Genomic DNA, 26,376 nt, shown 5'->3' with positions numbered 1-26,376 from the left:
TCCACATAGGGAGTGGAACTGTTACAGGTTTTGCCCCAGACAAACCCTAGAGAATAGGTTCATACCATGAAAGGTTTTTTTGAGAAATACAGAGGATATGGGAAATCCTGAGGCTGTTTAATACGATGTGTCAGCATAGCATCCAAACCCGTGTATTTAACTTAGTACTTTGAAGGAATTCAGACAACTTCTTGTTGATACTCAGTGACTATTAGTGGCTCAAAACTTAAATTAAGCATTTTGTTACAATAACATGAGATTACATGAGAATGTTTAATAATTACTTAGGCTGTAAATACTGCTGGATCTGAATTTTGAACCTTCCATTTCTCTTCAGTGTTGCGGGGTGGGGACAGTGGTGTCCGTACTATGGAACAAGCTGTAACTTCACAGCCAGTGCCATTAGAATCTGAATCTAATACCGACAACATGGAAAACAGCTCTCCTGGTAAGATTTTTTTTTTTCCCCTTTTAAATTGAGCAGAAAATACGCTTATTTGTCTGGGGTGTGTGTGTGTGTGTATCTATGTGTATATATATGTGTTTTTAAATAATAACTTTGTAACAGCTGGATTATGTTGACACAGTGTTCAGTGATGTACATAATTGCTACTGCTGTTGTATTACGTGCACAATAACACATTTTATCTGGTTTAGGGGTCATAAAATGAGGTGGAGATAAAAATATATTATCACAAATAAATAATACTATGTTGAAAAAACTTTTAAGAAAAAACATCCTCCTTCACCACCCATTTAATAACTGTTCCCTTGGTTTTAGCATCAGTTTTGGATGAGAAGGGTGAGCAAAGCAATGAGGAGGAACAAAAAACTATCAAGCCTACAAGTAAAGAGTTCAGGAAAACCTGGGGGTTTCGAAGGACTACAATTGCTAAACGAGAAGGTGCAGGAGATATTGATGTGGACTCTAGTGAACAACAGCCACAACAGCAGCAGCAAAGCTTAAACCTCAGGCGTAGTGGACGGCAACCAAAGCGAACTGAAAGAGTGGAAGAATTTCTTACAACAGTAAGACGCAGAGGAAGGAGGAGTGCCCCTACTGCTCTGGAGGATTCGAGTGAACCAGCATCCTGTCCAGCTACAGATGCTGAAACCGCTTCAGAAGACAGTGTTGAGAGCACTCCAGATATAAAACGTGCAACTCGGAGGATTAGCACAAGGAGTAGTAAGGATCAGAAAAGCTCTAAAAGGAGACGCACAAAAGAGGAAGAAGAAGAAGAGGAGGAGGAAGAGGAGGAAGAGGAGGAGGATGATGATGATACTTCCGACAGTGATAGTGATGGGTTAACCCTAAAGGAACTGCAGAATCGACTAAGAAAGAAGCGCATTGAACAGAAATCTGTGGAGTTGACATTGAAGGATATACAGAACCGCCTGAGGAAAAGAAATTCAGAACAAGATCCTATAGAAACAGGTGATGCCCAGTCTGAAAAACAGGTTGAGTCTGAGTTGCCTGTCAAACAAGAACCTGAGACAGCAGACAGCACTGAGATTGCGAGTCAGGTGGTTGTGTCTGAGGAAGACACTGAAGATCTTCAGGTTCAGAAGGAAGTAAAGCCTACCCTTGGTGCAAAAGCGGTCACAGATGAAGAACTCAAAGAACTGCCCAAAAGCAAACCTGAGTCTGAGATCTATGACCCAAACGCACTGTATTGTATTTGTCGTCAGCCTCATAACAACAGGTAGGCAAAGGTTTAAATGAAAAGTGCAGTGCAAGTAGCTGGAACTTTTCTGTGATGAAAACTGAAACCAAATGCTAACACTTTTTAAGTCTACGTAAATGTGCTGTTTGGTTTGTTTGAAGTTTGGGGGGAAGATTTATAACAAATACTTAAAAGAACATGGAAACAAACAGTGAAGCAGAACAGTATAGTGGTACTTTAGTGGGCTACTTAAGATCTGCTGCTTGAAATATCTGTTGAGCATTAATTGTTGTTTCATTTCACAGTGTTTTACTGTTCCTCGGGTTTGGTTTTTTTTCAGGTTTATGATTTGTTGCGATAGATGTGAGGAATGGTTTCACGGTGACTGCGTGGGTATTTCTGAGGCTCGAGGACGATTGTTAGAAAGGAATGGTGAGGACTATATCTGTCCAAACTGCACCATTCTACAGGGACAGGATGAGCCTGTTTCAGAAATAGACCAGCAGGAAGCTAAAGCGGGGCAAGTGAATGTGGATGGCACAGAATTCACAAGCATAGGAACAATTGAACAAAAATCTGTTGAGGACCAAGGAATCAAGGGTAGGATTGAAAAAGCTGCGAATCCAAGTGGGAAGAAAAAACTAAAGATATTTCAACCTGTAAGTATTTTAATTGTTTCTTAGGTTTTTTGTGTTGTGGTGAGTACATTGAAACAATGACTTACTTGTATGGCTGTAAATCTGACTTGGTTTTTTTGAGCTAAATAGGAAGCTGAACAACACACTAAATATAACTGTTCAGCAGAAGTTTATCTATAGTTTTACCGGTACAGGAACTAAAACTAAGGAAGTGTTATTCTGAAGTGAGGGGCTTTAAAAGTTTTATGTAGGCATAAGGGAATGCTTTGTGCTATTCTGTCCTTTCTAGATACTGTTTTGGAAGTCATAGTAAGGTGTTTTTTTATTAAAAGTATTAAAATTCTGCACTGCTTTATATAGCTTTGTAATAATCTCAAACAATTTTGGACATTTTCAGTGATAGTGAAATCATTTTCTTAACATTGGCAAGGAGTTAATTGGGAGTTAGAAGGAGTTAATTTGTTGGAGTTAATTCCAGCTGTACGCTTCCTCTGTACTCCGTTTTTGAAATCCTTATTTTTGTCTTGATGCTTCTTCAAGTTATTAATACATAGAGAATTGTTTTATATAGCCTTTTTTAACATAAAAATGTGTATTTGGAATTACTGCAAATCCTGGCATAAAATATAAAATAAATCTAAATTTTGTAATAGCAAGTTCAATGCCCAGTTTGCAATATAGGCAAAGAAGCTTCTTCAGCTCAATGTTTAATTTTCCACCAGTTTAAAATCTTGCTAACTTCATGCTGCAGTGGTTGGTTGTTCTGCCCAAGCTACTGTAGTAATGCCAACATCTTGGAACGTTTTCCTTTTCTTCTTACTATGCCTTGAAGAGCATGTGTAGTGTATTTGCTGTTAGAATGCTACAGCTATTTATATTTTTTCTGTATGAATTTTTTCTTTCACACCTAATCTTTAAACTTTGAAATCATCCCTAAAATAAGTATTACAAGTTTCAAGAGTCTCTCTGGAGGAATCTTTCTGTTGTAGTAAATTTTCTACAAAATGTTTATGGAACACCCTCCCACTACTAGTCAATTTAAATAACAGAGTGTATCCATATCAGCATAGTGAGCTAAATGTGTAGATCAGAACAGTATGAACTTAATATTTACTATATTAAGATAAATGTGCAGAAAAGAGTATTTTTCTCAAAACTGTTTTCAGATACAATTTCAAATGCATTTGTACTTTGTACACAAAAATGTTCTTGAGAGTCCAATTCTATGGACGTTGGTCTGCTGACAGTGTTAGTATTAATTTTAGGTTGCTTCTGAGTATCACCAATTATTCTTTGATATTAGCTTGCTAAAAATTATGTGTTGGGCATCTCTCCTTCAGTGAAAGAAAAAACATAACTAGCATTAACTCATTGCCTCTTATGGGAGAACTGCTTATATTGTAGGTGTTCTTTCGGCAGTTGGAAATGGAATGGAACTGCTCTACTTGTGTTTGCCAGGTGGTACCATGCTCTGTTTTCAAGAAACATGCTGTTTTTTAAACCTTAACATTTGAAGAGGAAGGGCTTAGTATATAACACTTAGAGTAATTGTGAAGTAGAGGAAAATACAGATTGCACATGCAAACTTCTCATTGTGTAAGAAGTATTAGGCTATGGCAGAATTATCTGGGAGAATGGTTGTGTTTATGTAAGTTGGAGACTTCTCAAATTAAACCTGGTAAACCAGTAGAGCAAGAATTATCTGTACACCTGAATAGCCGAGTGCTTCCTTTTGCAAGTGTGCATGGTTGAGGACAGAACTGATGCTGATATAAAAGTAAAATGTGTTTTAAACCTTTCTCTTGAGAAACTACTTCCGCATTATTAAGGAGATTTCTCACATGATGTAGAGGATCAGAAAAAAGCATTTGTGTGCTTATGGGATATGAAAATTCAGGAAACCAGCCTCCCTTGGTTCACTGCTAGCAGACCAGCCACTTGAAAATACAACGCATTCTGAAAATAGTGTTAAAGAGTGAAATTCTTATGTTTGTATGGATTGTTTCTGTTATGCATGAAAGTCAGTCATAGCTGCAGTCTGCACATACAATATGTAAGCATTTCTTCATGTTATAAAAATATTTTTCTGTGGTTTCCTCTTTGAACTCACTGTATTTCAATCTATAGGTAATTGAAGCGCCTGGTGCGTCAAAGTGCATTGGTCCTGGCTGTTTTAGTTTGGCTCAGCCTGATTCTGTGTATTGCAGCAATGACTGTATTCTCAAACATGCTGCAGCCACTATGAAGTTTTTAAGTGCTGGCAAAGATGCAAAACCAAAACCTAAAGAGAAGATCAAACCAAAATCGGAAAAACCTGGCATGCCAAAATCTCAGCTGCAGGTAAGCTTATGTTCCTGATTCAAAACAGTTAGGAAGTGCAGCGTCTCTTATTTCTGTGCTGTCCTTTGAGTCACATGAAGTTGCCAAGTCCTGCATCAAAGAGGAGATTTCTATTACATATTTTTTGTGTTCTCTTGCCTTTTTCTGTAGTAGACATATTGTTTAATTCTTCTGACAACAAAATGTTTTTCTGTCACTTCTAAAAAATCCTAATTGTCTCTACATAGTTTCTTGCAAGTGGCTTCTAGATGGCAGTGCGCTTTATTAAAAAAAAAATTTTAATTAATTCCAAATCAATTTACTTTTTAAAAAAGCATAACCAGTACATCTCTTTCATTTTGATTTAATTCCATATTAATTTTAGCTTTTAAAACTCCAAATTACTGGGGTTTGGGCAGTAATTTGGAATTACTGTGGATTGTGAACTAATGTGACCGCATTGTATGTGCGCTTTAGAAGCAAAAAGATTAAATCAGAGCCTCTCCTTTCCCTTTTGAAACCACTATAAAACAGGCAGTAGTTTTTCAAACAGGAAAAAGCCAAAACCCAGAACTTGATGATAAATACCGATAATTCTGATGTGGTTTCTTTACCATTCTCTTTTCCTGAAGTTACAGTGTATATTGCCTTTGCTTTATAAACCTGAATGTGAAATTATGTCACTTCAAGTGTATTTACAGGAGTTATCTATAAAATTTATGTACATGTATGTAACTATATCTCTGATTGTAAAATATACTTGATGATTATTAGTAATTAAGCATCTTTTAATCATACAGGCAGGTATTAAACCTCTTTCAAACCAAAAGAGACAATTTCCTGAGAAAAGAGAGGTGAATATGAAGAAGACTGTTCTGACAACTGCCAAGACTGAGGCAAACACTCAACCTATTGCTAAAGAGCCAGCAGCAGAAAACAGCACACCATCCTGGGCAAGCGATCATAATTACAATGCTGTAAAGCCTGAAAGGACTGCTGCCATTTCATCTTCACTGTTGTTCAAATGTATGTATCGCATAGGGATATTCCTGAATAATCATTTACATTTTCTTTGAATACCCATCCATTCTTGGCTCTGCAAGACTAGGGGGCTTAGGATTTGGGGGTGTTTTTTCTTAATACGGCACCAAACTACTTTTCTCCACCTTCAAAGATTCACACACAGAGATACACACGTGGGAGATGCTATTAGAAGTTTCATTTGTATCATATGGCAGTTGTATAAGAGCCTATCAATCTACCCAGCTGATTTCAGGATGAAAACTACATGATTAAGCTTTAAGTTTTTCCCATAAAGACAATAACTATTTCTAATCTAGAAAAGGTAAGTATTGATAGACTTGTTAAATTTTACAAAAAGGTTGCAAAGGGTGCACTGTGAAGCAGAAATTGACTGTACTAATTTGAATTGTATTTTTGTAATTTAGATTTGGCACCTGTCTCTCAGGTCTTGCATTTTCAGTGCTAGTGCCGAGAATGAAACCTTCAACGTGGTATCCAACGATACTTTACACCTCTGCAAACAGCTTTTAACTGTCAAGTATATCCAAGTTATTCCTGCTGCTTTTCTTCCTTACATGAAATAATTTAAGGACCATTCTTCTTAAGTTTGGGGGGAGGCAGCATTTTTTTTCCCTCCTTTCTATTTCTATGTTCATACTTCACACATTTTCCACACGCACAAGAACACGTCTTAAGTGGATATTAGGCAGAGATATTGCCTTGCATATTTTTGCAGGTTTTGAATAGCATCCCTGTAACTCATATAAAGGTAAGTAAATACTGCTTTGTAGCCTGAACAAGTCTTTCTGTTAATGATGTTTTTTTGATTGACTCCAACTAAGTATTTTTATAATGCAGCGGTGGAACTTCAGATGAAATCTTTCAACTCACGCTTACAAAACACATGACCTGGTGTCTAATGTTTGCTCACTTGAAGATTAATGAATTCAGAAATTCAGTTCTCACAGCTTTCTTAATGACACTTTAGCCAATTTACATCTTATTTTCAGAAATAAACCTAGTTATTAAACACATTATACGTAAAGTAACTGTAAGTTTATAAATTATCTTTAAGATGAGATATTTTTTTGATGTAATTTTTAAACAGAGGGACCACCAACTACCCTAAATTGCTGTTTATTATTACAGCACATAGTAGACTTACTAGATGTGTTTTAATTGTATTTAGCCACATCAGATGTTTAAATGGTTACAAATTTTTCATGGATATTTTCGTTGCATATTTTGTTACTTGGGCACTGTGCCTTTTTTATAGTGAACTCTTCTAAGATACATATTTTGATCTGCTTGCATTTTTTAAAGCTCGCTTTAAAGAAACTAGCTTTTTTTGTCAGAAATAGTACAGAAACAGTAATGTTTTAAACATGACTAAAATTAAATGAGAAAGATGTAAATGAAACTGTAAGGGCTTATTTTACATCTCAAATTTCATGACACTTTGTGTCTCAATACAATTGCGAGTGTCCATATAACCATATCACTTAAAATGTCCTTATTGCTATAGGTTTTTTTTCTAGGAGACAGGAATGCAGGTTTTGAGGCAGCAAGTTTAGGGTTTTTTGAGAGTGGTTGCTTTTTAAGTTTTACCACACTGTAGGTTATACAGATTTAACCAGTTCAGTAGAAAATTGAATTCCTGTAGCAGCTAAACTGTTACATTGGTTTAAAATTATGTGTATATACCAGACTTCAGTAACGTATAGAAAACAGCCTAGTTCATGTGATGAAGAAGTCTCATATCAAATGCAAGGAAGAACTTCAGATTGCTGTTATTCAGGTAAGTTGTACTAGTATGTGGGGACTCTGCTGTTACTAAATGCCCAGGTAAATTGTGTATTTGTGAAAAAGTTTGTCCTGCTTTTTTGATGGATGGTTTGATCTGTAATCTTCCTGAGAAGCTGCTGTTGCATCATCTTCTAAAAGTATTCTACAAGTTTTTATTGATTTAACAAATCTTTTTATACGCTGTTCAAAACAGAAGTGACAGCATTATGGAAATTCACGAGTCATCTCACTTCAGCCTAATCTAAAAGCTAGAACTCTTGAAGTCTGAGCTAGTCTTGTCAAGAAAACACCTTCAGTGGACAAAACATACAACGTGTTTTAGACGCTAGTCTCTAGAACAAAGTGACTCACTGCTTAGAAATGTGTATTTCTGAACAATGATTATGAAAGAAGTTTAAGCTGATTAGTTTAGACATCCAGGTGTCTAACATTGGGACTCTTAAGGTCACCTAGAGGAGGCTAAAGGTGGGATTCTTCCCTATACAGTATTTCAAAATACGGCCTGTATTCTCCCAGAGCTTCAAGCTGTGTTCTGCAAAACTTTGACTTCAGTGCCCGAGGACGCTCATTAGGAATTAAGGAAACTTAATGTGATTAGCAGAATTACTCTCTGTAATACTTCTTCCATCAGTCAGTTTACCACCATATTTCAGATGTGGATTTACTTTATGCGTTTTGACTCTCTACTTGTCAGATACAGAATTTTGTTGTCATTACATATGACAGTAGTTTTATCAAGTAGTAGCAAGAAGAAAATCAAGCCGCTTTTACAGATGTACTGAGTGATAGAGGCATATAGTATATTTGCATCTAAACCCTGCCACCAAGCCCTCTTTTCTCCTCCCAACATGTTCTGCTAGGTTTTTTTTTAAAAGGGTATTTGGGGCTAGTAGTATGTAGTTAAACAGAGAGCAGTGATTTCTTTTCCTGTTTTCCCATTAGTTTTGGTCTCTCCAGTTCCAATTTTTCTGTAGTTTTTTTTTTTTTGGATGAGTTAGTGGTGTACTTGGAAGTGACTGTACACCAAAATCTGGTGCCTGGTTAATAACACTATCTAACATCTTGATGTTCCCAGTGAAAATAATATTATTTATTAGTTTAATAACTAGAGTGGGAAATACCTTGAACTTGCTTTAAGTGAATGTGAAGTACAAGTACTTTTAAAGTTGCAGGCAGTATTTGAACTGCACATGTACGAGGAAATAGATATGCGTCATATTCCCTTTCAGAAGTGTTGCTTTTAATTTCGTTAGGAAAATAGGTAATAATTTCATAAGCAGTGTTCAGCTTTTACATTGAATATGAAAAGTCATCCTAGCTTCCAAATTGGTGCAAGTGTATGGACTGTTGAGATTTAGCAACATTGTTGTTTAGAGATTCAAGTTGTGATAGAAATCCTGAATTTATCAGGTGAGCTAGTGTTAATTATCAATATTTAGGTCATATCAAAGGAGGTGTAAAACTAATAACAAAAGCAAAACAGACTCTCGTTTATTTAGTAAGATGATCTTAAGGTTTGTGGGGGAAGCACCACCCAAAACGATTTCTGAAATGTTTCAGTTCTGTGAGCAGACTACCATACATTTAGTAATGGGAAGCATTATTTTTAGTTATACTGGAGAAGGACAAACTTTAAACAACATAATGTAAACATGTTTTTTTCCAGAAGGAGCCACAAAAGCAGTTTGCGTCCACTGCTTATTTGACTCTGCTGAGAGCTTTTCTACTTAGTTTTACATTAATTAATACCATGTATTGCATTTGTCTCCTTATATTCAGCACTGCCCTGTAAGAAGGGGGTAAAGGAACACTTCAAACATGACGTTTGCTGATGCAGATGTTTATCAGCAGTATCAGTGTTTGTCTGAAGCACCCTGAACTCAGGTTTTCTGTTTGATAGAGCAGCACTTGGAAGAGATTTTTTTCTATATATTTGTTGTTAATTGCCAAATAGAAATCAGCAGAAAATGTACTGGCACTTTTAAAATAGAAAATTAATCCAAAAGGAGGGGAAGAAAAATAGGCATTTGTAGAACCCCAAACTTCAAACTGCTCAGTCATAAGTGTGCTAAGTACTTACCAGTGCCTCAGATCTTTGTTTTGAAATTCAGCTGACTTATCTGTTCTTGTATTTCTTTTAAGCCTAAAAAGATAAGTTACTCACGTGCTAAGATGTTTTAAGTAGCTTTAACTGCATTTATTGATAAAAGTAACTAAGTGCACAGGAGAGTGAAGGGTTTATTAGATTAAAAAAATAAACATTAAATGTGTTTCTTATTATTGTTCTTATGGTGGAACTTCCTGAGTAAAAAGCACTTCTCTGTCACACTAAGTTGCTAAACTTTCGTTTAATTAACTGCAGACAGATAAATAGCACATCTATTGTAATACCGTATTTGGTAATAGTCTCTCATAAAGTCGTTAATGAATCACAGGAGGACAAGGCTGCCACCTCCTGGAAGCGGGAGACCAGGTTTGAGGAGCCCTGGCTCTGGTGATGCAATTTCCTTGTATTAGCCCTTTTCAGCTTTCTTCGTTTCTTCTGCAGCTGAACTTTTTTACACCCAAGACTTATTCACGGAGTGAATGGTGTTTGCTTATACAGTTAAAGATCTCAGGTACAAAGGGCACTTGGACTGCGTTGTTCCTGTACACCTCTAAATAAATATGGAGACTTTGTAAAGGGAATACAGTGATACTGGGAGCTCATAATCAGAAAACGTGATAGGCATACCAAAATGCTAGGATTATAGCATACATAATTTATATTTTTTTTCTTGTGTCATTTTTCTTTCCATAGTAACAGTATGAAGGCAGGAAAGAGAAAATACACCACTATAAAGAGAGCAGGGGGAAAACGTAGTACACTCAAAGACAGAGGAGTTTTATGACTCAGGAGGTAAAAGTGATGTAAGAAGCTCTAAGTACCGTTGCAGGAAAAAAAAAGTAAAGCCTTGTCTGCACACAAATTGGTACCAGTTTAATGCTTCTCTTTGGGCAAGATTGTACCAGTGTAGTGCAGTGTATGTGGATATACTGCTGTTGGTTTAGCTTAACTATCAAAAAATATTTTACTTAAATTGAGGAGCTGTTCTAAAGTCGTATGTTGTCTGCAAGGACTGACTGTAGTTAAAATTGATGGCTTTGATTTGGTGTGAGTGCTTCCCCACAGGAAAAAGTAGCCTGTGCCAAAGTTCTGTACTATTGTAGCTAAACTACTTCTGGCATCTGAATTAACTCCTTGCAAGTTAAGGTGTCTTTGCTTAATGCTAATTCTGCAACATAGAGTCATACTAAGAGGTAGTAAATATTGAGTAGCACCAGGGGAATAAAAGGAATTATTTTATGTTACTGGCCATATGGGACACGTGGCTGCTGTGTATGTAGGTCTAGCCGTAACCCTTTGTAACTAGAGGAATTTTCAGAAAGAAAGGCTGCTGACAGACCAAATAATGATCAGAATACTTAGGATGAGTCTGCCAGAACTGAGAAATTCATGGTGGAATCTTCTGGGTTTGGAAAGGTTGTAGTACAGGAGCGGCTGGTGTAACACAGTTCTGGTGCTGAACTTGCATCATGAGGATGGCAGGGGCTGTGCTGGCACAGGGGCTGGCACAGGATCTGAACCCTGGCTGTGGAGCGAGGCAGACCAGTAGTGGCTGCTGAAGCCAACATCCTCTGGGACCCAGCCATTAAAAGCAGCAGTGGGATCCTTGGGGAGCAGTTATCACCTCCTGCCTGTGAACTACTGGAGCTCCCCTTCTCTGCTCTACAAGGTATGTTACATCTCTCCTGTGGCTCTCAGCCACATGAAGATTTTTGCCATGTCTCTTAAGTTAGGAAGGCTGGTCCCTGCTGCTGGCATGTTTCCTATTTTGCCTTTCAAGCACCTAGAACCCTCAAGGCGCTTGGACAACAGAAAGCCAGCACTCTTGCCGTAATGGGTGCTTGGCTTCAGTTTAAGGAACCATTGCTGAGGGGAAGATTTGGGGGGGCAGGAAACTGGTACAACTTATGGACACACTATGAATATTAGGGTGGTTTATCTCTTGTCATCAACGCTGAAAGTGATGAAAGTTTGATTAAAAAAACTCACCACCCTCTATTGCTGTTTTGCTTTCTTTTACTAATATTACTGTAGTTCTTTGAACTAGCTCACTTGACGGTGTAGCCAGTGAAAAAGATCTTTCTCTGCTAGTCCCCAAATAAAAGGGTTTTTTCGAGGTGATCGCTTGCACTTTGGAGTCAAGTGTTGCTGCTGCTGACTCGCTGTGTCTGATCTGTACTGAACTTGGAACCTGAAGATGGCCTATCCCTGCAAGGAGCGATGGTACCAATCCGTGAATGCTCTGGAAAATCAGGAGCCCTTTTTTGTGCAGCAGATAGTGCCTCTCTGTCATTCAGGAGTGGTGTAGTTGTGAAGATGCAGTCGTCTAACGTAGACCAGATAAATCACTATAATTTCATGTAGATGAAAACAAAGCTTTGTGTGTGTAAGATACGGATTTGCGTGAGCATAGCTACGGGGTTGGCTTGGATGGGAACAAACCACCACTACAGAAAAGGCCCTTGTCTCGGAGTTTCCTAAACTGATTTAAGGACAGGTTTACTTTCTTTGTGTGTCTGTGTAAAGGCTTGGCACACAGGTGGCTTAATTAAGAGCTTCTCATTGCAGTGCAGTTTAGAACTGATCGAGGCTTTTGAAGAAAAACGGCAGGAGACACACCTCTGCCACACTAGTGTCTGAAAATAAAGTTGCTTTGGTCTTGGGAGCAGACACGTCGTTCCGTAGGCAGTTATCAGTGAAAACTAACACTGAAAGCTATGTAAGAATAGTTCAACACTTTTGACTTATTCAGAACTAATGCTAAGCTATCTTTGAGGGAAATGCCGAAAAATCTAGCAAAAGCAGGTTTCAGGAAAGGAACGGCCCCGGAGGCGAAGCGGTTACAAAGCACACCTCGCCTCACCTTGCCAGCCTTGGGCACTGAGCGCTGAGTGCCACCAGAGGGGGCTTCAGGGGCACCGAACGGGACTGGCTCCTCCGCGAGGTCCTGATGCTCTCAGATGGTCAGGCATGCATCCCAGCAGCGGGCTGCCAAGGCTGCTCTTGAGGAAGGCCTCCCGACTGGTAAGTAACGTCCCGTTGTAGAGTGCTTTATAACTGACATCTAAAGCACCAGCTCACCCGTGTGTTCTGTTCAGGTGTTCCAGTTAGGTAATGCATCGAAAGGTTTCACTTCGGAAGAACCCGTGGACGAAAGTTCAGTATCTGCCACTGCATTAGGGTGGAAGGGTTAGTTTAAATGCTGCTCTGTGAAGATTATTTCTATCACAAGTCATGCAGAAGGGGGTCATCCCGCAGCTGCACCAGACAAGTCCATTTAGGACAGTGAGGCTGAGTGGCAAAGGGAAGAAGCTGTTGGAACAACACCAGTTTTAAATTTGAGAAATCCTGCTCATCCTCTGTTTCAACAGTTTTATAAAGGGAAAAATGCAGTTCTTCAATATGGAGATATTAGCAAAAGGGGGGGAGATACTTCATCTTCTCTGGTCAAGAGCCTGTCCTGTCCTACTGTGATACGTGCCAAAACGGGCTGCCCTGGCCTCGTGGTGGTCGGGCTGGACAGCTGCACACGCTGGAACAACCGCGTAGGGACAGGGGTAGTGCAGCTACCTGCATCTGAGCAAGAAGGAGCTGCGGGACCGTACAGAAACATCACTGCAATTTCACAGGCCAGTTTGAGTGACACTCGAAATGCTGGCTGGGGTTTTATGCGAATTCCTAACCAGATTATTGCTTCTGGCTGGGGTTTTCACACCTGCATTCCTGTCAGATGTTTAAGCTATTGTAAAGGCCAGTGCTGTTGCCTATCTTTAGAGATAAGCTCTTCTCAAAACACAAATTACTCAGCTCTGGCCAGTCTTTACACAATCCATGGGAGAATACCTTCTAACAGGCATTTTTGTTTTTTAACTGCTGCAAAGCTGCACTGGTGTAAATTTTCTCCCCTTTAATTTGAAAAATTGTTTGGTTTTTTTAAGCACCTAAAAATCCTTTTTAAGTGTAGTGAACAAGCCACTTTAAAAGGTGGATCAGAAGTAACTGTACTCTTGTTTTATAGCTTTTATCATTCATATTGTGGAATTGTACAGATAATTTTTTTTTAACAGAAAATGTTAACTACCAGCTGTCTTACTGTTGCTGCCACACAAACGTACATGCTGTGTGCAAGTCTGAAAGTTAGTTGTGGTGGGGTTGGGTTTTTTTTTGTTTTGTCGTGTCCCCCCCCCCCCCCCCCCCTCCTTATTTTAATGACCGAGGAGCATGAAAATAGCAGTAGATCCCACACATGCTTCAGCAGCCTGGGTGCTGTGGGCTTGTGAAGGCTGGCGATGTGCAAGGCAGTGTCTTCTGAAGTGTTGGGTTGCTGACGCCCTGCTCCCTTCGGCCAGTGCTCCCGCTGTGCAAAGGTCTGTGCAAAGTTCTGTGCACACCAGACAAGACGACGCAGCCATCAGCCTGTGTTCCCCACGCACAGTCTTGAGGAATTTTATCCTGGGGGGGGGGGAAAGGTAGATTAGCGTAGATGGAGGGGAACACAGGGAAATGTCGAGACAATATTAGACACCAGAGGCAATAGTTCTGGTGTGTGAACAGCCTTATGCCAAATTTTTAATTCTGTAAGGAAACTTCCCATAATTAGTACTGTAACGATCAGCTTGTATGGCTGCAAGGCATTTTTCACAAAAGGCTTTTTAGTGTTGTGCAGTAGTAGCTGTGATGCTTAAAGAAGATTTTTACAAGAAAATTCCGAGGCTTACAGACTTCTTGTGAAACAGATTCTTCAAGCATAACTGCCTACAGTTTACGCATCATTTAAAACTTCTTAGCATCAACCAGAGCAAGAAATGTAAAGTTCTTTTAAAGAACTGTAGTTTGAATAATTTAAAAACTATACAAAGAAAAGTAACAGTATGTTTCTTGAGGTAGTTAAAAATTGGAAAAACTAGACGGTGTCTCCAGCAAACTAACCCACCACAAATGAGATAATATAAATAGAAACTAGGGGTGGTGGTGGTGTATTTTTGAAGTGGCTTTCTAAAGCTACTGTTCCAAAGAAGGATTGGGTGGAGAGGGAAAGGGTGAAGAACCAGAATAGGCTTGGAACACGATACAGAAATATTTTTCAGAGATCAGAGGAGGAGCAGTGTTTCCTTCAGATCGTTTCTGTGCTGGTGGTGTAAAAAACAACCTCCTGGTGTAAGTGAGCTCCTGGGATATGTGTGCATCCCACAGATCCTTCACGCAAAATTAAGCGGCACTATACTCTGGGAAACGTTCTTAAATTGGGCTGCAACAACCACTTTATAATGCTGAAATACCAATGTTGAGAGGTACAAAAACGAAGTGTATGTCACCATGGGGCTTCCAGCAGGCTCATCTGTGACACAGTAGATAACGTGGCAGTTGTGTCCTCCACTGCTTACAGAAGTTTCCTTCTTAGCTGCGTGTTGTAATGTTTGGCTTAACTTCACCGGGAATTTCCTTGGGGGAGGGCTGCTGTGTCTGTTGACATCTAGTGGGAGAGATTGTAGTTGTCTGTGGGGAACATACCATAGTAATGGCTATTTCTTAAGCCTTGCAAGGAATGCGGTTTTTTTCTGTCCGAGAGGATTCATTTGGTTTCACTCTGGAAAGGAGCCGACTCATTAGCTCCGTTGGAACCTCACAGTCTTTTTAGCCCATGCCTCTCTTCAGTCGATAAGGATCCTGTTGCTGTTCTAATAAGTGGCTCACAGGACAAAATGGGGAAAATAGGAAATTTTGGTTTACATAGCATTTCTAACATCTAAGCCAAAGAGGTACACCCGTGTGTTCAAAAGTGCCAAACAGAAGAGCCGCTAAATGCCTTACTCTGGCGCTAATCCTCTGTGGTGAAACTCCCTGGTATTTATTGTTAGGCTGGATAGGCTAATGTTCAGTAGTCATCTCTATCCTTTTTATTCTTAATTCATTTAAGAGCATTTATTGTAGGTACACTGGAGCTACTGATGAAAAGGACTGGAAACATCACAGTAGAAAATAGTGGCCAGTATGTATAGTAGGCATTGACTGCGTCTTCTCTTCGAGTTGTTCGTGGACTGGAAGGCCAAGGAATTTGAAACTCGTGGTCTGAGAGAATATCTCTTCCATTTGATGCCCCATAAATTTGCTGAGCAACTGTGTCATCTGTTCAGAAGCTAAATTCCACATAGGCTGGCATCCTGCTCTCTGAAAAGAGTACCGATTTCTGTTAACTCCTCCAAACATACACTTGCTGTGGTTTCACACCTATCAGAAGACAGTGTAAGCCTTGGGGTGTGCACATGTGGGGCTGAGTCAGCAGAAGAGCGAGCTGCCACCCGAAGAGGCGGTCTGGCTCCTTCCTTGCCCTCAGCTGGGCGCTGCTGTGCGTTGGATCCAAGAGCCATGTAATGACACAGTGAGTTGGTACAGCTGAACTATGTGCCAGCACATGAATCTTGTCCCTACAGCCCAAAACTTGGTAGGACAAAAATTCTGGTTTCTCAGTCAGAATGGGATGAGGGTTCGGGTTTTTTTAGGCTAGGTTCATCTACAGCCATCACAGGTTATTTGCATGTGTAGGATTTAAGTAGTCTTGATTTTTTATCAAAATGTGCTCATGATTTGACAGTGTCCTTCAACTAGAGTGATGTGTGCTATAAATTTGAAAAAGTAGTTGGTAGATGTTCTGAAGCACCAAATGACCTACACGTGACAGAATTAGTACATACAAAATCTGTACCATCAATTTCTTTAATCAACAAGTAGTGCTGTGTAGACAGTTGGAATTGGTATAAAGTGGTACTGTCGTTTGAAACTGTTAAAACTTTAATGAAGCTTATGAAATCCCAGCACATTTTCTTTTGGCTAAAGAAGCACAGAATTCATGCCTGCCTTTAGAAACCTTTCTAAATAGTCATAATGTCAACTTGCAGAATAAAGGATGCTTCTGCATCTTTCTTCTTGGATTATTACTGATTCTGCTGCCTTTCAGCCCTGGGTACTTCAGTCTGCCTTTGTACTAGGCCCTTTATTTATTTTACAAGTACATATTCTTACTATGATACACCTGTTTGTAACATAGAAAGGTTTGTGGTGTGGAAATACTTCTCATACATACGACGCCTGATTGACACAAAACATGTTGGTTGTGCTATTTTTAGTTCTATCAATGTAGATCTCGTTAACTAATTTGAACTAATCATTAAAAAGACAGCATACAGAGGATTAAATACAGATTTAGAATTTCGCATTTTGTACTTCTGCTGTAAACTGAAAAAAACTAAATGTGTTAGCACTGAGGACTGAAATTTTGCTGTCATCATTTTGAAACCTGAGCGGTGCTGTCCTGCCTTTCCGTGAGGAGTCACAGAAACGTGCTTCTGTCCTGCCTGCCTGAAAAGGTACAATTGTGTGCGGAAGATACAATAAACCCAGAAAAGGAGAATGGGGCAATTCCTGCGGTGTTACCAGTGCGCACGCTTTGGATATTCACTTCTCTCTGTTCAACCCAAAATAGGTTGGCTTTTTACTACTTAAGTTCTGGGTGCCAAATTTGACCCAACAAAACCCCACCAGCAACAGTTCCTGGTCCCCCTCCTCCCTCCTGGGATTGCCAAAGCCCTCATGACAACTGGAATGGTGTTGGGGTGGTAGGGGAGAGGGGGGACATAAGGGGAGATGTGGTGGGTCACACGGAAGGTCTCCCTAGCTCGGCCTCTGACAGTAACAGAAACCGGTCTCTAAGGGAAACGACGGCAACAGTGTGAGAGTAATAGCTTCAATCTACTTTATAGCAAAGCCTTCACATCCTTTGGAATGTTATAATGTATTATGGCAGCTTTTTTCATTTTACACTTCAAATAGATCTCACTCAGAAAAATTCCTCAAGATACCTACTTGTGAAATACTTTTAGGAAAAAGAATTGGGATAAATAGTGTTTCTGGATCTTCTGGCTGCCTCTTTGTGTGTTCCAGCAGAAGTTCAGTACACACCCTCGTCCTTAGCCTTACAGTTCAAGTGCAGCATTGTGCCGTAGTTATCCCAACCACCGGTTCTGTATGCGTGGTCGAGCTGCCAGCAGCAAGAACCTGTGTAAAGGAACCAGGGTTGGGGATGCCTTTCTGCTGGAAGCGTGTGCTGGTGTTCGGGGGGTACCTGAGCCGCAGGTACGGAAAGAGGCTGCGAGGCCATTCCCTCCCGGATCGAGGGAGTAGCACATGATGTTCCCCGAGTTGTCTAGATCATCCCCATCTGAGGGATGTTTCCTCTGGAAGCTTGAACCTGACTTCACGGGAGTGATTTGTCCCTTCCGAGTCCATTTTGAAACAGGTTGGACAGTTCAGACACTTTCTAGTAATTTCTGCTCTCGTTAGAGCAGATAAGGTGAAGAAGGGACCGTTTGGTCCTTGGTGAAGTTACTGAAAGTGCAATTCCTGGATCTTTGCCAAGGAGACTCCTGCATTTTACCACTAAGGCTTCTGGGCTAATTAATGTACAAACCTTCATTAGCTAAAAACATCAGATTGAAAATTAACTTAGATTTGGGGGGAAAAAAGGCTTCTTTGGGGGAACTTGTCTTTTCTAATTGAAACATTGGATTTCAGGAGTTGTTTGTTGGTAGTTTCCCTCTGAACCCTCCATTGTTCGAGCTGTCAGGGTAAATGTGCTGGTGTTAGCCTGCTGGAACTTTAATATCTTGTAAATGATGTTTTGTTTGCTGGGAGCGATGGCATGGTTTTGATATTTTTTTGTTTTGTTAACTTGAATAATTTCCATCAGTACCAAAGGTGGACAGATGAAATGCAATTTAAACAGATGCTTGCTTGTAAAATCCTGTGCAAGTGTCACTTCAGCATGTGTGAAAACTGGAGCCTTTACTGATGCTTTGCAAATCTTTTTGTATATGATGTGTATGAATTATTCTATAAACATTAGAAGAAAAACCTTAAGTGGAAAAAGCTCAATATTGTGAATGGAATAGTTTGAGAATGGCAGGAATTAGGTACCCACAGCCTGAGCAGCAACATTAATGTTTAATTATTATATCAGTCTAGAATTTAGCTAGGAACTGAATAGGAATAGCTAATAGTATATGGCGACATCATCAGTATGATATTCATGCTAGCAACAGAGTAGATTATACATTTAAATTTTTATACAACTTCTGTGCTCTATAATTTGTCTTTGCTCTTTAAAATAAAAAATCTGGGTGAAAGTGTTTATTCAACTTCAATAATACTAAACTTAAGATCATATTAATGTGGTTTTAAATTCATCGACTGTCATCAGGTCAGCCTCTAATAAACTGGTTCTGTAAGGTGCTATGAGGATTTTTCTGTTTAAATGTAAATGTGGGTTGTGGGTTTTGTTTGTTTGCTTTTTTAATGTGTGGAAAGTGTGGGGTGTTTTTAAGCTTAACAATGAAATTTCACTTGGGAATCTTTGAAGGTGGTGCCTTCTACTACACGCACATTTCCCGCCCCCCCTTAGTTTTCTTGCGTAGATTGTAAATAAGATTTTCAACCTTTCGAGCCAAAGTGGAACTCTTTTATACTCTTTAGTCTGCCTCTGAGACAAAGTACTCTCTGAAGGATCAAAGAAATATTTCTTCAAAAAGCTATGTCAACCTCTGTGTGGTTTTTAAAATTATTTTTTTAAAAGGCTATTAAAAGTAAATAGCTTAAATTGCCTACTTGATAGTTATTGTTTGCAGATGTCATTTTCAGACTTCTCTTTACAGATTGGTACCTTGTCTTCATAAATAGGAAGTTATAAAGTTAAGCCTTTAATATTTGTTGTTGTTGTTTTAACAGCTCAAAGGGAAGAGAAAAGGAGTGAAGATAGAGCAGAGTCTGCACTGGCATCAAAGAAAGCTGTTGCATCTATAGTGGAGAAACAGACATCTTCTCTTGCTAAAACTCTTCCTTCGAAGAAGTCCCCGTCATTCTCTAACACATCACTAACTAAACAACCACTTAAACCTGGAAGTTTCAAAGGTGTAATTCCCAAGAAACCTTGGCCTTCATCAGGCAGTGCTCCTTCATCAGGCAGTGTTCCTTCAAAACATTCATCTCTTTCTCATGGCTCATCAGTTTCCAAAAAACCAGCTGCATCTTCCAGTTTGGGTGGAGGACTCAAAAAGCCTTCACTGTCTTCAGTTTCTACTGCACCTGGAAGCAGTCAAGCAAAAGCGTCAGCTAGCACTGCCCAGTCACAAGCCAACTCTCAGATTCGGCAAAATATTCGACGATCCCTAAAAGAAATTTTATGGAAGAGGTGGGAATTCAAAGCACTTATTTTATATAGGAAGCTACAACTAGAAGTGAATGTTTAGCCTGCAGAGTGTTGCTTATGTCTTGATAAGGGATGTCAAGAGATTGACTTTATACTACAAATATAATTGGCATTTCAGGTTTATATAAAAAAAAAAATTAAGATCTTGATGTAAAATAAATGTGCATGTGAAAAAGCCTTTAAAAAAAAAGGAAACCTCACTATTCAAATTATACTGAGGCAATTACGGTTGAAGAATTAAATTACAGCATAGAAGATTTTATAATGCGGGTGCTCTGAAGTTTTAAAATCAGGTGATGGCAGTGCTGGAGATGTAGAGGTTGTAGGGAACATAGTACGGAAGACACAGCAAAGGTTAAAGGTTTTTTGAAGTAGAGATTCCCTCCCCTCCCAGCATAACAGCAGCAGCAAACCCCCCTGCTCAGCGGACAGCTGTATCACTTAAGAGAGAAAAAAACCCCAAACAAATAAAAAGCAGATTTTCCCACAACGATTATTAAAGTTAATGCCAGCCATCAAGACTGACAGACCACTGCGCTCTGGCGTTGCCTCTGAAATGGAAGTGCTGTTCACAGTGGAGAATCTAGGACTGAAACTCCAGCGCTTGGGCTCCCTGTGTTGTTCACGGCAGGGAAACGCCTGGCTTCACTGCCATGAGCAGGAGTCGTCATAAAGGCTGACTTGATTTCCCAGAGCCTGTGAACGGTAATGAGAGGTTGCCCGAGTTCAAGGTCCTGAGATAGATTTTGCCTTTGAGGTGTCATTTAAAGGAGTCTTGAGCCCTCACTGAGCAAGGAGGAGCCTGGTTAGCTCTGAGAAGTTAAGTTTTGATGAATGCTACCTGAAGATGCATGCCTAACAAATATGCTTACCCTTTTTTGTTTTTAACAGAGTCAATGATAGCGATGATCTGGTCATGACAGAAAGTGAAGTAGGGAAAGTAGCACTCAATATTGAAAAGGAGATGTTTAACTTGTTCCAAGTTACAGACAACAGATACAAGAGTAAATACCGTAGCATCATGTTCAATCTCAAGGACCCCAAAAACCAGGTTTGACATTTCCTTAAACAGTAAATATAGACTGAAATATACTTTTGGTTTGTAATGATACGTCAAAGTCTACCCTCAACATTAAGAGTTTTGAGATAGAGACATGAATTGTACTATAAAAGATTACTATAAAGCTATTCAAGTCTTAATAATTTTGTTTTAATCCAAGTAGGAGTTCAAAGTCTAGTTGGTCATATGTATTTACTGAGTTTGGGCATTTGATGTGAAATACTTATTTACAGAATGGCTTTCTTAAAACTAAAATACAGACTTTAATAATTTTTCCTCCTCTACATTCTGTAGTACATGTTGGATACTGCCCATGTACTTGATCATATTTGTGCTTTAAAAGAAAAAAACAGTTGCTGTTACAGGTGAAAGTATTCACTAGAGAATGCTTGAAATGTCCTTTTTTTAAAAAAAATTTCTACAATAGATATGAAACAGGAGAGAGGCACTTCAGCTTCTGACATTCCTGTTCAGTTAATATTGACAGTTACTGACGATAATGAGGAAAATTCATACTTTGTGTCTGTTTCATCTTTGTTTTCTGGTTTCTGCACCTTTCCAAATTTGCTTATAAGGAGCCAGGTTTTTTAATACAGAATTAAGAAAGTTGAACAGGTTTTACCTGTTAAGCACTGAAAATCTTGTTAGTTACCCGAGTAGGTTCTCTTCAACATGGCAACAAAAGCTGTTCTGCTTTCAGGGACTTTTTCATCGTGTTCTTCGTGAGGAAATCTCACTGTCAAAACTGGTGAGAATGAAACCAGAAGAGCTTTTATCTAAAGAACTGTCTGTATGGAAGGAGAAACCAGCTAAAACAGTAAGTAACATAATTTTCCCCTGTGTCTTTAGATACAAATTAAGAGCAAGTCTGCCAACCCTTACCACCCATATTATGTTAATACACCATTTTCTTCCTAATGAAACACTAGTAATGTTCAGTTTCAATGTACTTTATCACCAGCCAAATGATAACAAACTACAGATTAAAATTATAAAATAAATATGTGGACTTTTGACCAAAATGGTTGTGTTTCTTTCAGATGATAGAGTCAAGAAGCAAATCTCATGAAATCAAGAAAACGACTGTAAAACGGGAGCATGTGCCAGTTGTAAACATGGAAGATTCTCCGCCAGTGTCTGATTCTGATGTAAGTATTGGCTGTTGCTTCAGCATAAAGACATTGGGGAAGATAAAAGGGTAACTAAAGCCTCAAATTTTCATCAGCAGTGCAGATTGTTTCAATGAACTGTAAGGATATTACTGTCTAGCAGGTATGCTATGAGCATTTTTTCCTTTTAGTTTGAAGAAGTGCCCCGGCCAAATGATAGGCATAGTTTCCATGCGCTTCTAAAATGCTGTGTATTTTTCAGCCCCTGATGTCAATTTACAGAGAAATCTTTTATTTCTGAACACTAGCTATCTACTTCAGAACATCATGGAATGAAATGAGGACAAATATTACTGTCTGACGTCATATGCTTTAACCAAAACCTTTAATCTTTTTTTTTTTTAAGAACTGAAGTTAATTAATAGTTTCCAAAGTGTGTTTTTTTTATGGTTTAAATTAATGATCAACTGGAATATTTGTTGTGTTTGTTCACTTTTAGGAGCAGCAAGAGGCAGCCCGAGCTGCACCAAATGTAAACAGTGCTCCTTCTCTAGATGTTTTTAGCAGTATGTTGAAGGATACAACAAGTCAACATCGAGCCCATCTTTTTGACCTGAACTGCAAAATCTGTACAGGTATCTACAGTGATGATTGCGTGCAATGTAAAAGAATGGTTATGTGAAGAGTGTTGTTTGTTTATTTGTTTTTCTCCAAATTATTTCATTGTTAAATAGTAATCAAAAGCTTTTGAAATAAATTTATAGGTCAGATTTCAGCATCCGAAGATGAAACACAACCTAAGAAGATAAAGTCAGCGACTCCTGTTAAAAAGGTGGAGTCAAAATCCAAACCAGAAGTTCAGCCAAAGTATGAAAGTTCTGCACCAACCCCAACAGCAGAGCCTGCCAAAGAGGCTGTCTCTGAAAATGCAATGGAAATCGAAGCTGGACCGGTAGCAGAAACGGTTTCTCCATCAGCTGTAGAAAGAACTTATGTTCCTACAACCCAGGGCCATAACAACACAGATTCTTCTGTATCTGAAGAGGCTTCTGCTTTTCCTGCCTCTTGTGCTGGCGCAGTTGTCACAACCGTAACAGTTTCTGGCAGAGACCCTCGAACAGCGATGAGCAGCTCCTCCGGTACTGCGATGCCAGCCCTGCGTTCTGGCCCTGCGCCTGACAAAGTTTCCGCAGGGGAAACAAAACAGACTTCAAAACCAGTTATGACTGTCCCCAAATCAATACTAACAAAACCGTCATCCTCACCAGATCCAAGATACTTAGCAGTTCATCATTCACCCAATATCAAGTGCGTATACTTAATAGTAAGCCAAGCTACCAGGTCTTCAATGTGGTTGTCTTCAAAGTCCCATATCCCGTTCCCCTGCCCCCCTCCCCTTTAAAAGGCATGTTCAACTTTAAAGTTCAGGTTGCCTGGTTCAGATTTTTAATTTACCTTCTCTAGTTGATACAGTTTTCAGAGCATCAAGTGCATGTTGACAGCAAAGATTCTACAATGTGTTTCAGCAGATAAATAAAGCTTGAAGGCATTACGCAGACTTAGAAGTCTGCCGTGTATGTTAATATATAGAAAGCAATCATATGTGAGAGATGGTTTAAAGGCATTTCCAGTTTTTCATCCTGTATTAAAAAATGATTACATCTGAATTTTTGAATTAAAATTAACCAATGATCAGCTTGAAAGGAAGTGGATTTTCTTCATATTCTGCATATTCTGGATGTATGCAACAGTAAAAATAAATATTGCAGAGTATGCCCTTATACAACTGCAGTTAAAAAGATTTTTGTTCATAGCAAATTCTTTTACTTCACAGTCTCTTTCAGATGCGTAGTGTTGACTCAATGAGAAATACATGAATCAGGTTAGTTTGTTACAAGAGTCAGGATCACAACAGTCACAGTACTAAGCTAATTTTATAGGAGTCATATCTTCTGGCATCTTTTTGCCTGGCTGCAGCTATCAGTTCATTTTCTCTTACTCCTTCCTTGCTTTTTTCACTAACACCAGGGTAATGGAAAATATTAACAAAGCATTTAGTAAAAATTCTCTTATTCTTTTTAAAGACAGTGTTTGATCGGTTGAGGAGGGAAGGAAAGAAAAGAAAAGGGGCCATTCTCATTTGCATTCTGTAACCTTTCTGTTTTGGCTTTGTTTTGCAGTGTTGCAGAGCCACGCTCGCCTCAAGACAGCGATACTTCCCTCTTTCTGTCTCGCCTCAACACCATTTGGAAAGGATTTATTAACATGCAAAGTGTGGCCAAATTTGTCACTAAAGCATATCCTGTCTCTGGGTGCTTTGACTATCTTAGTGAGGTTAGCACAGACATGTTTTATGTGTTTGGAATACATCTATACTGCAATTCCTGTTGCTAGGAAGGCTGGGGTCACTATATATCTATCTATATATCTATTTATATGTGTATGTGTAAATGTAGCAGTGGTAAACAGCATCCTTTTAGTAATAGGAAAAGTATCTCAAGAAAAAAAAAACTTTAAAAAATTCCTTACAAATTTGTGAAGTATTTTCATGTCTTTAAACATGTTTATACATACGTTAGGATCTGACATAGACTAATAGCTTTATTTCAGCCTCATTGTTTGAAAAGTTTTAGAGCTAGTATTTTAAAGTATAGATGTTCTTTTCTCAAACTAGATGGGTCACTGATGTGATCTATTCCAAAATTTTCTTTGGTCATTTTTGAAAAATAGCATTCTTTTAACTAATTAAAAAAAAAAAAAAAGTTGGATGTTATTATTATGGGAGGGTGTACATTCAGATAATGAGACAGTATAAAAGTTTGCACTAAGAAAAGTAGGATTTTCTTTTTTCTCTGAAATGCATTTTATGTAACTGTTAGGAAGTTTCAAACACAAATGAGTGTTTTAGGGCTTTTATTAGTAGGGTTGGTGGTTTTCTCTGATACTGCTTTTGCTAAAATGAATTTCACTCTCCTCCACAACAGGAAGCTCACTAGAACTCATGTGACTTATAGTCACGCATGCAGTATTTCCTGAGAAACTGAAAACGTGGGGAAAATCTGTGTTTCAAATAGCAGCTTCCCTATAAAAACAAAGGCAGTAATGGGCGTACGGATCTGTTTGCTCTCCTGGTCTAGGAGTGCCTTTTCTGTGTCAGGTATACTGTTAGCCTTTTGGTAGCATGCCATAATTAAACACCTTGAAATTCACAAGTAGGCTGTCTGAAATTAGAAAAGTATATATGAAAGTTTAGTCTTACTTAGTCTAGACTAAAACCATTAGTCTATTTTGATTTTTCTCACACTACCATGTAATGCTTCTTGTTTAGGATTTACCAGACACAATTCATATTGGTGGGAGGATCTCACCGAAGACAGTCTGGGATTATGTTGGCAAACTCAAATCTTCGCTTTCTAAGGTATTCACTTAAAATCCTTTGCAAAACCCAGAAGAAAAATACACCGATATAAAATGACGACTTCCTCTATAGTATAAATTAGTAAACAGCAAATCTTGACATAGATCACACCTGGAAAACTACCAACACCACTTGCTCCTTTGAAAATTTTGATTTATTGAATAAACATGTTTATTGAGCTGCAGATCCTCTTGATCTCTCTTGCACAGTAGTTAAATATTCATACTATTTATTCATTTTTAATGATTGAACATAAATAATCTTGTTTATTCACCGTTGAAGATTTAAGTTCAAATTTTAAAGAAAAGAAACTTGGCCATTTAATATATGTAATGTTTTAGTATCAAAACCACTCCAGAAGTGGAAAAAATTATGCACAGTATACAGTTATAATTATGAAACTAAGAATTTTCTATTTCTTTCATATTAATTGGCGCTTCAAGATGTTTAGTTTGATGTAAGATACAAAAGTAATTTGTATTTCTGAAAATGACAAACCTAATTCTGCTTTAGTATTACAACTTCAGTATTACAACAACAGTACTCCCTTAAAGCTAGAGTATTGCCTTGAAAACATAGTTGGAGTGATAAATATACAATTTATTTTTACCCCTGGAATTTGCCCTATACCATTTTATTTGCTGGTATGTTGCAGGTTGAATTTTTCCACTTTGCTTTTGTATTACAGGAATTGTGTTTGATTCGTTTCCATCCAGCAACAGAAGAAGAAGAAGTCGCCTATATCTCTCTCTACTCCTATTTTAGCAGTCGTGGTCGTTTTGGTGTTGTAGCTAATAACAACAGACATGTCAAGGATCTCTACCTGATCCCCCTGAGTACTAAGGACCCCATTCCTTCCAAACTCTTGCCCTTTGAGGGACCAGGTAAGCACAAAACAGGGGAGGCTAAATGCTAGGTAAAATCAGAAAACAAAAATCAATCTGACACAAGTTGTTGTTGAATGTTTAATGGGA

At 38.7% G+C, this 26,376-nt stretch overlaps 1 protein-coding gene across 2 annotated transcripts in view; it reads left to right on the top strand.

The window, feature by feature from the left end:
- DIDO1 (death inducer-obliterator 1) overlaps positions 1-26,376 on the top strand; it is a 55,415-nt gene that overhangs the window by 16,557 nt on the left and 12,482 nt on the right. The window contains exons 3-16 of one of the 2 annotated variants that reach the window (XM_056355140.1): positions 338-448; positions 782-1,703; positions 2,005-2,323; positions 4,430-4,642; positions 5,422-5,647; positions 19,335-19,797; positions 20,707-20,866; positions 21,576-21,692; positions 21,916-22,023; positions 22,484-22,619; positions 22,749-23,292; positions 24,165-24,318; positions 25,313-25,402; positions 26,091-26,286. In XM_056355140.1, coding sequence (XP_056211115.1) covers positions 338-448; positions 782-1,703; positions 2,005-2,323; positions 4,430-4,642; positions 5,422-5,647; positions 19,335-19,797; positions 20,707-20,866; positions 21,576-21,692; positions 21,916-22,023; positions 22,484-22,619; positions 22,749-23,292; positions 24,165-24,318; positions 25,313-25,402; positions 26,091-26,286 — 3,759 coding nt within the window. Of the gene's footprint in view, positions 1-337; positions 449-781; positions 1,704-2,004; positions 2,324-4,429; positions 4,643-5,421; positions 12,582-15,488; positions 16,820-19,334; positions 19,798-20,706; positions 20,867-21,575; positions 21,693-21,915; positions 22,024-22,483; positions 22,620-22,748; positions 23,293-24,164; positions 24,319-25,312; positions 25,403-26,090; positions 26,287-26,376 lie in introns of those variants that run through there. The other variant, XR_008824466.1, reaches the window with a different exon arrangement.

The sequence above is a fragment of the Falco biarmicus genome, chromosome 10, assembly GCF_023638135.1.
Source record: "Falco biarmicus isolate bFalBia1 chromosome 10, bFalBia1.pri, whole genome shotgun sequence".
NCBI lineage: Eukaryota > Metazoa > Chordata > Aves > Falconiformes > Falconidae > Falco > Falco biarmicus.
This window is presented reverse-complemented; position numbering and strand designations above follow the sequence as displayed.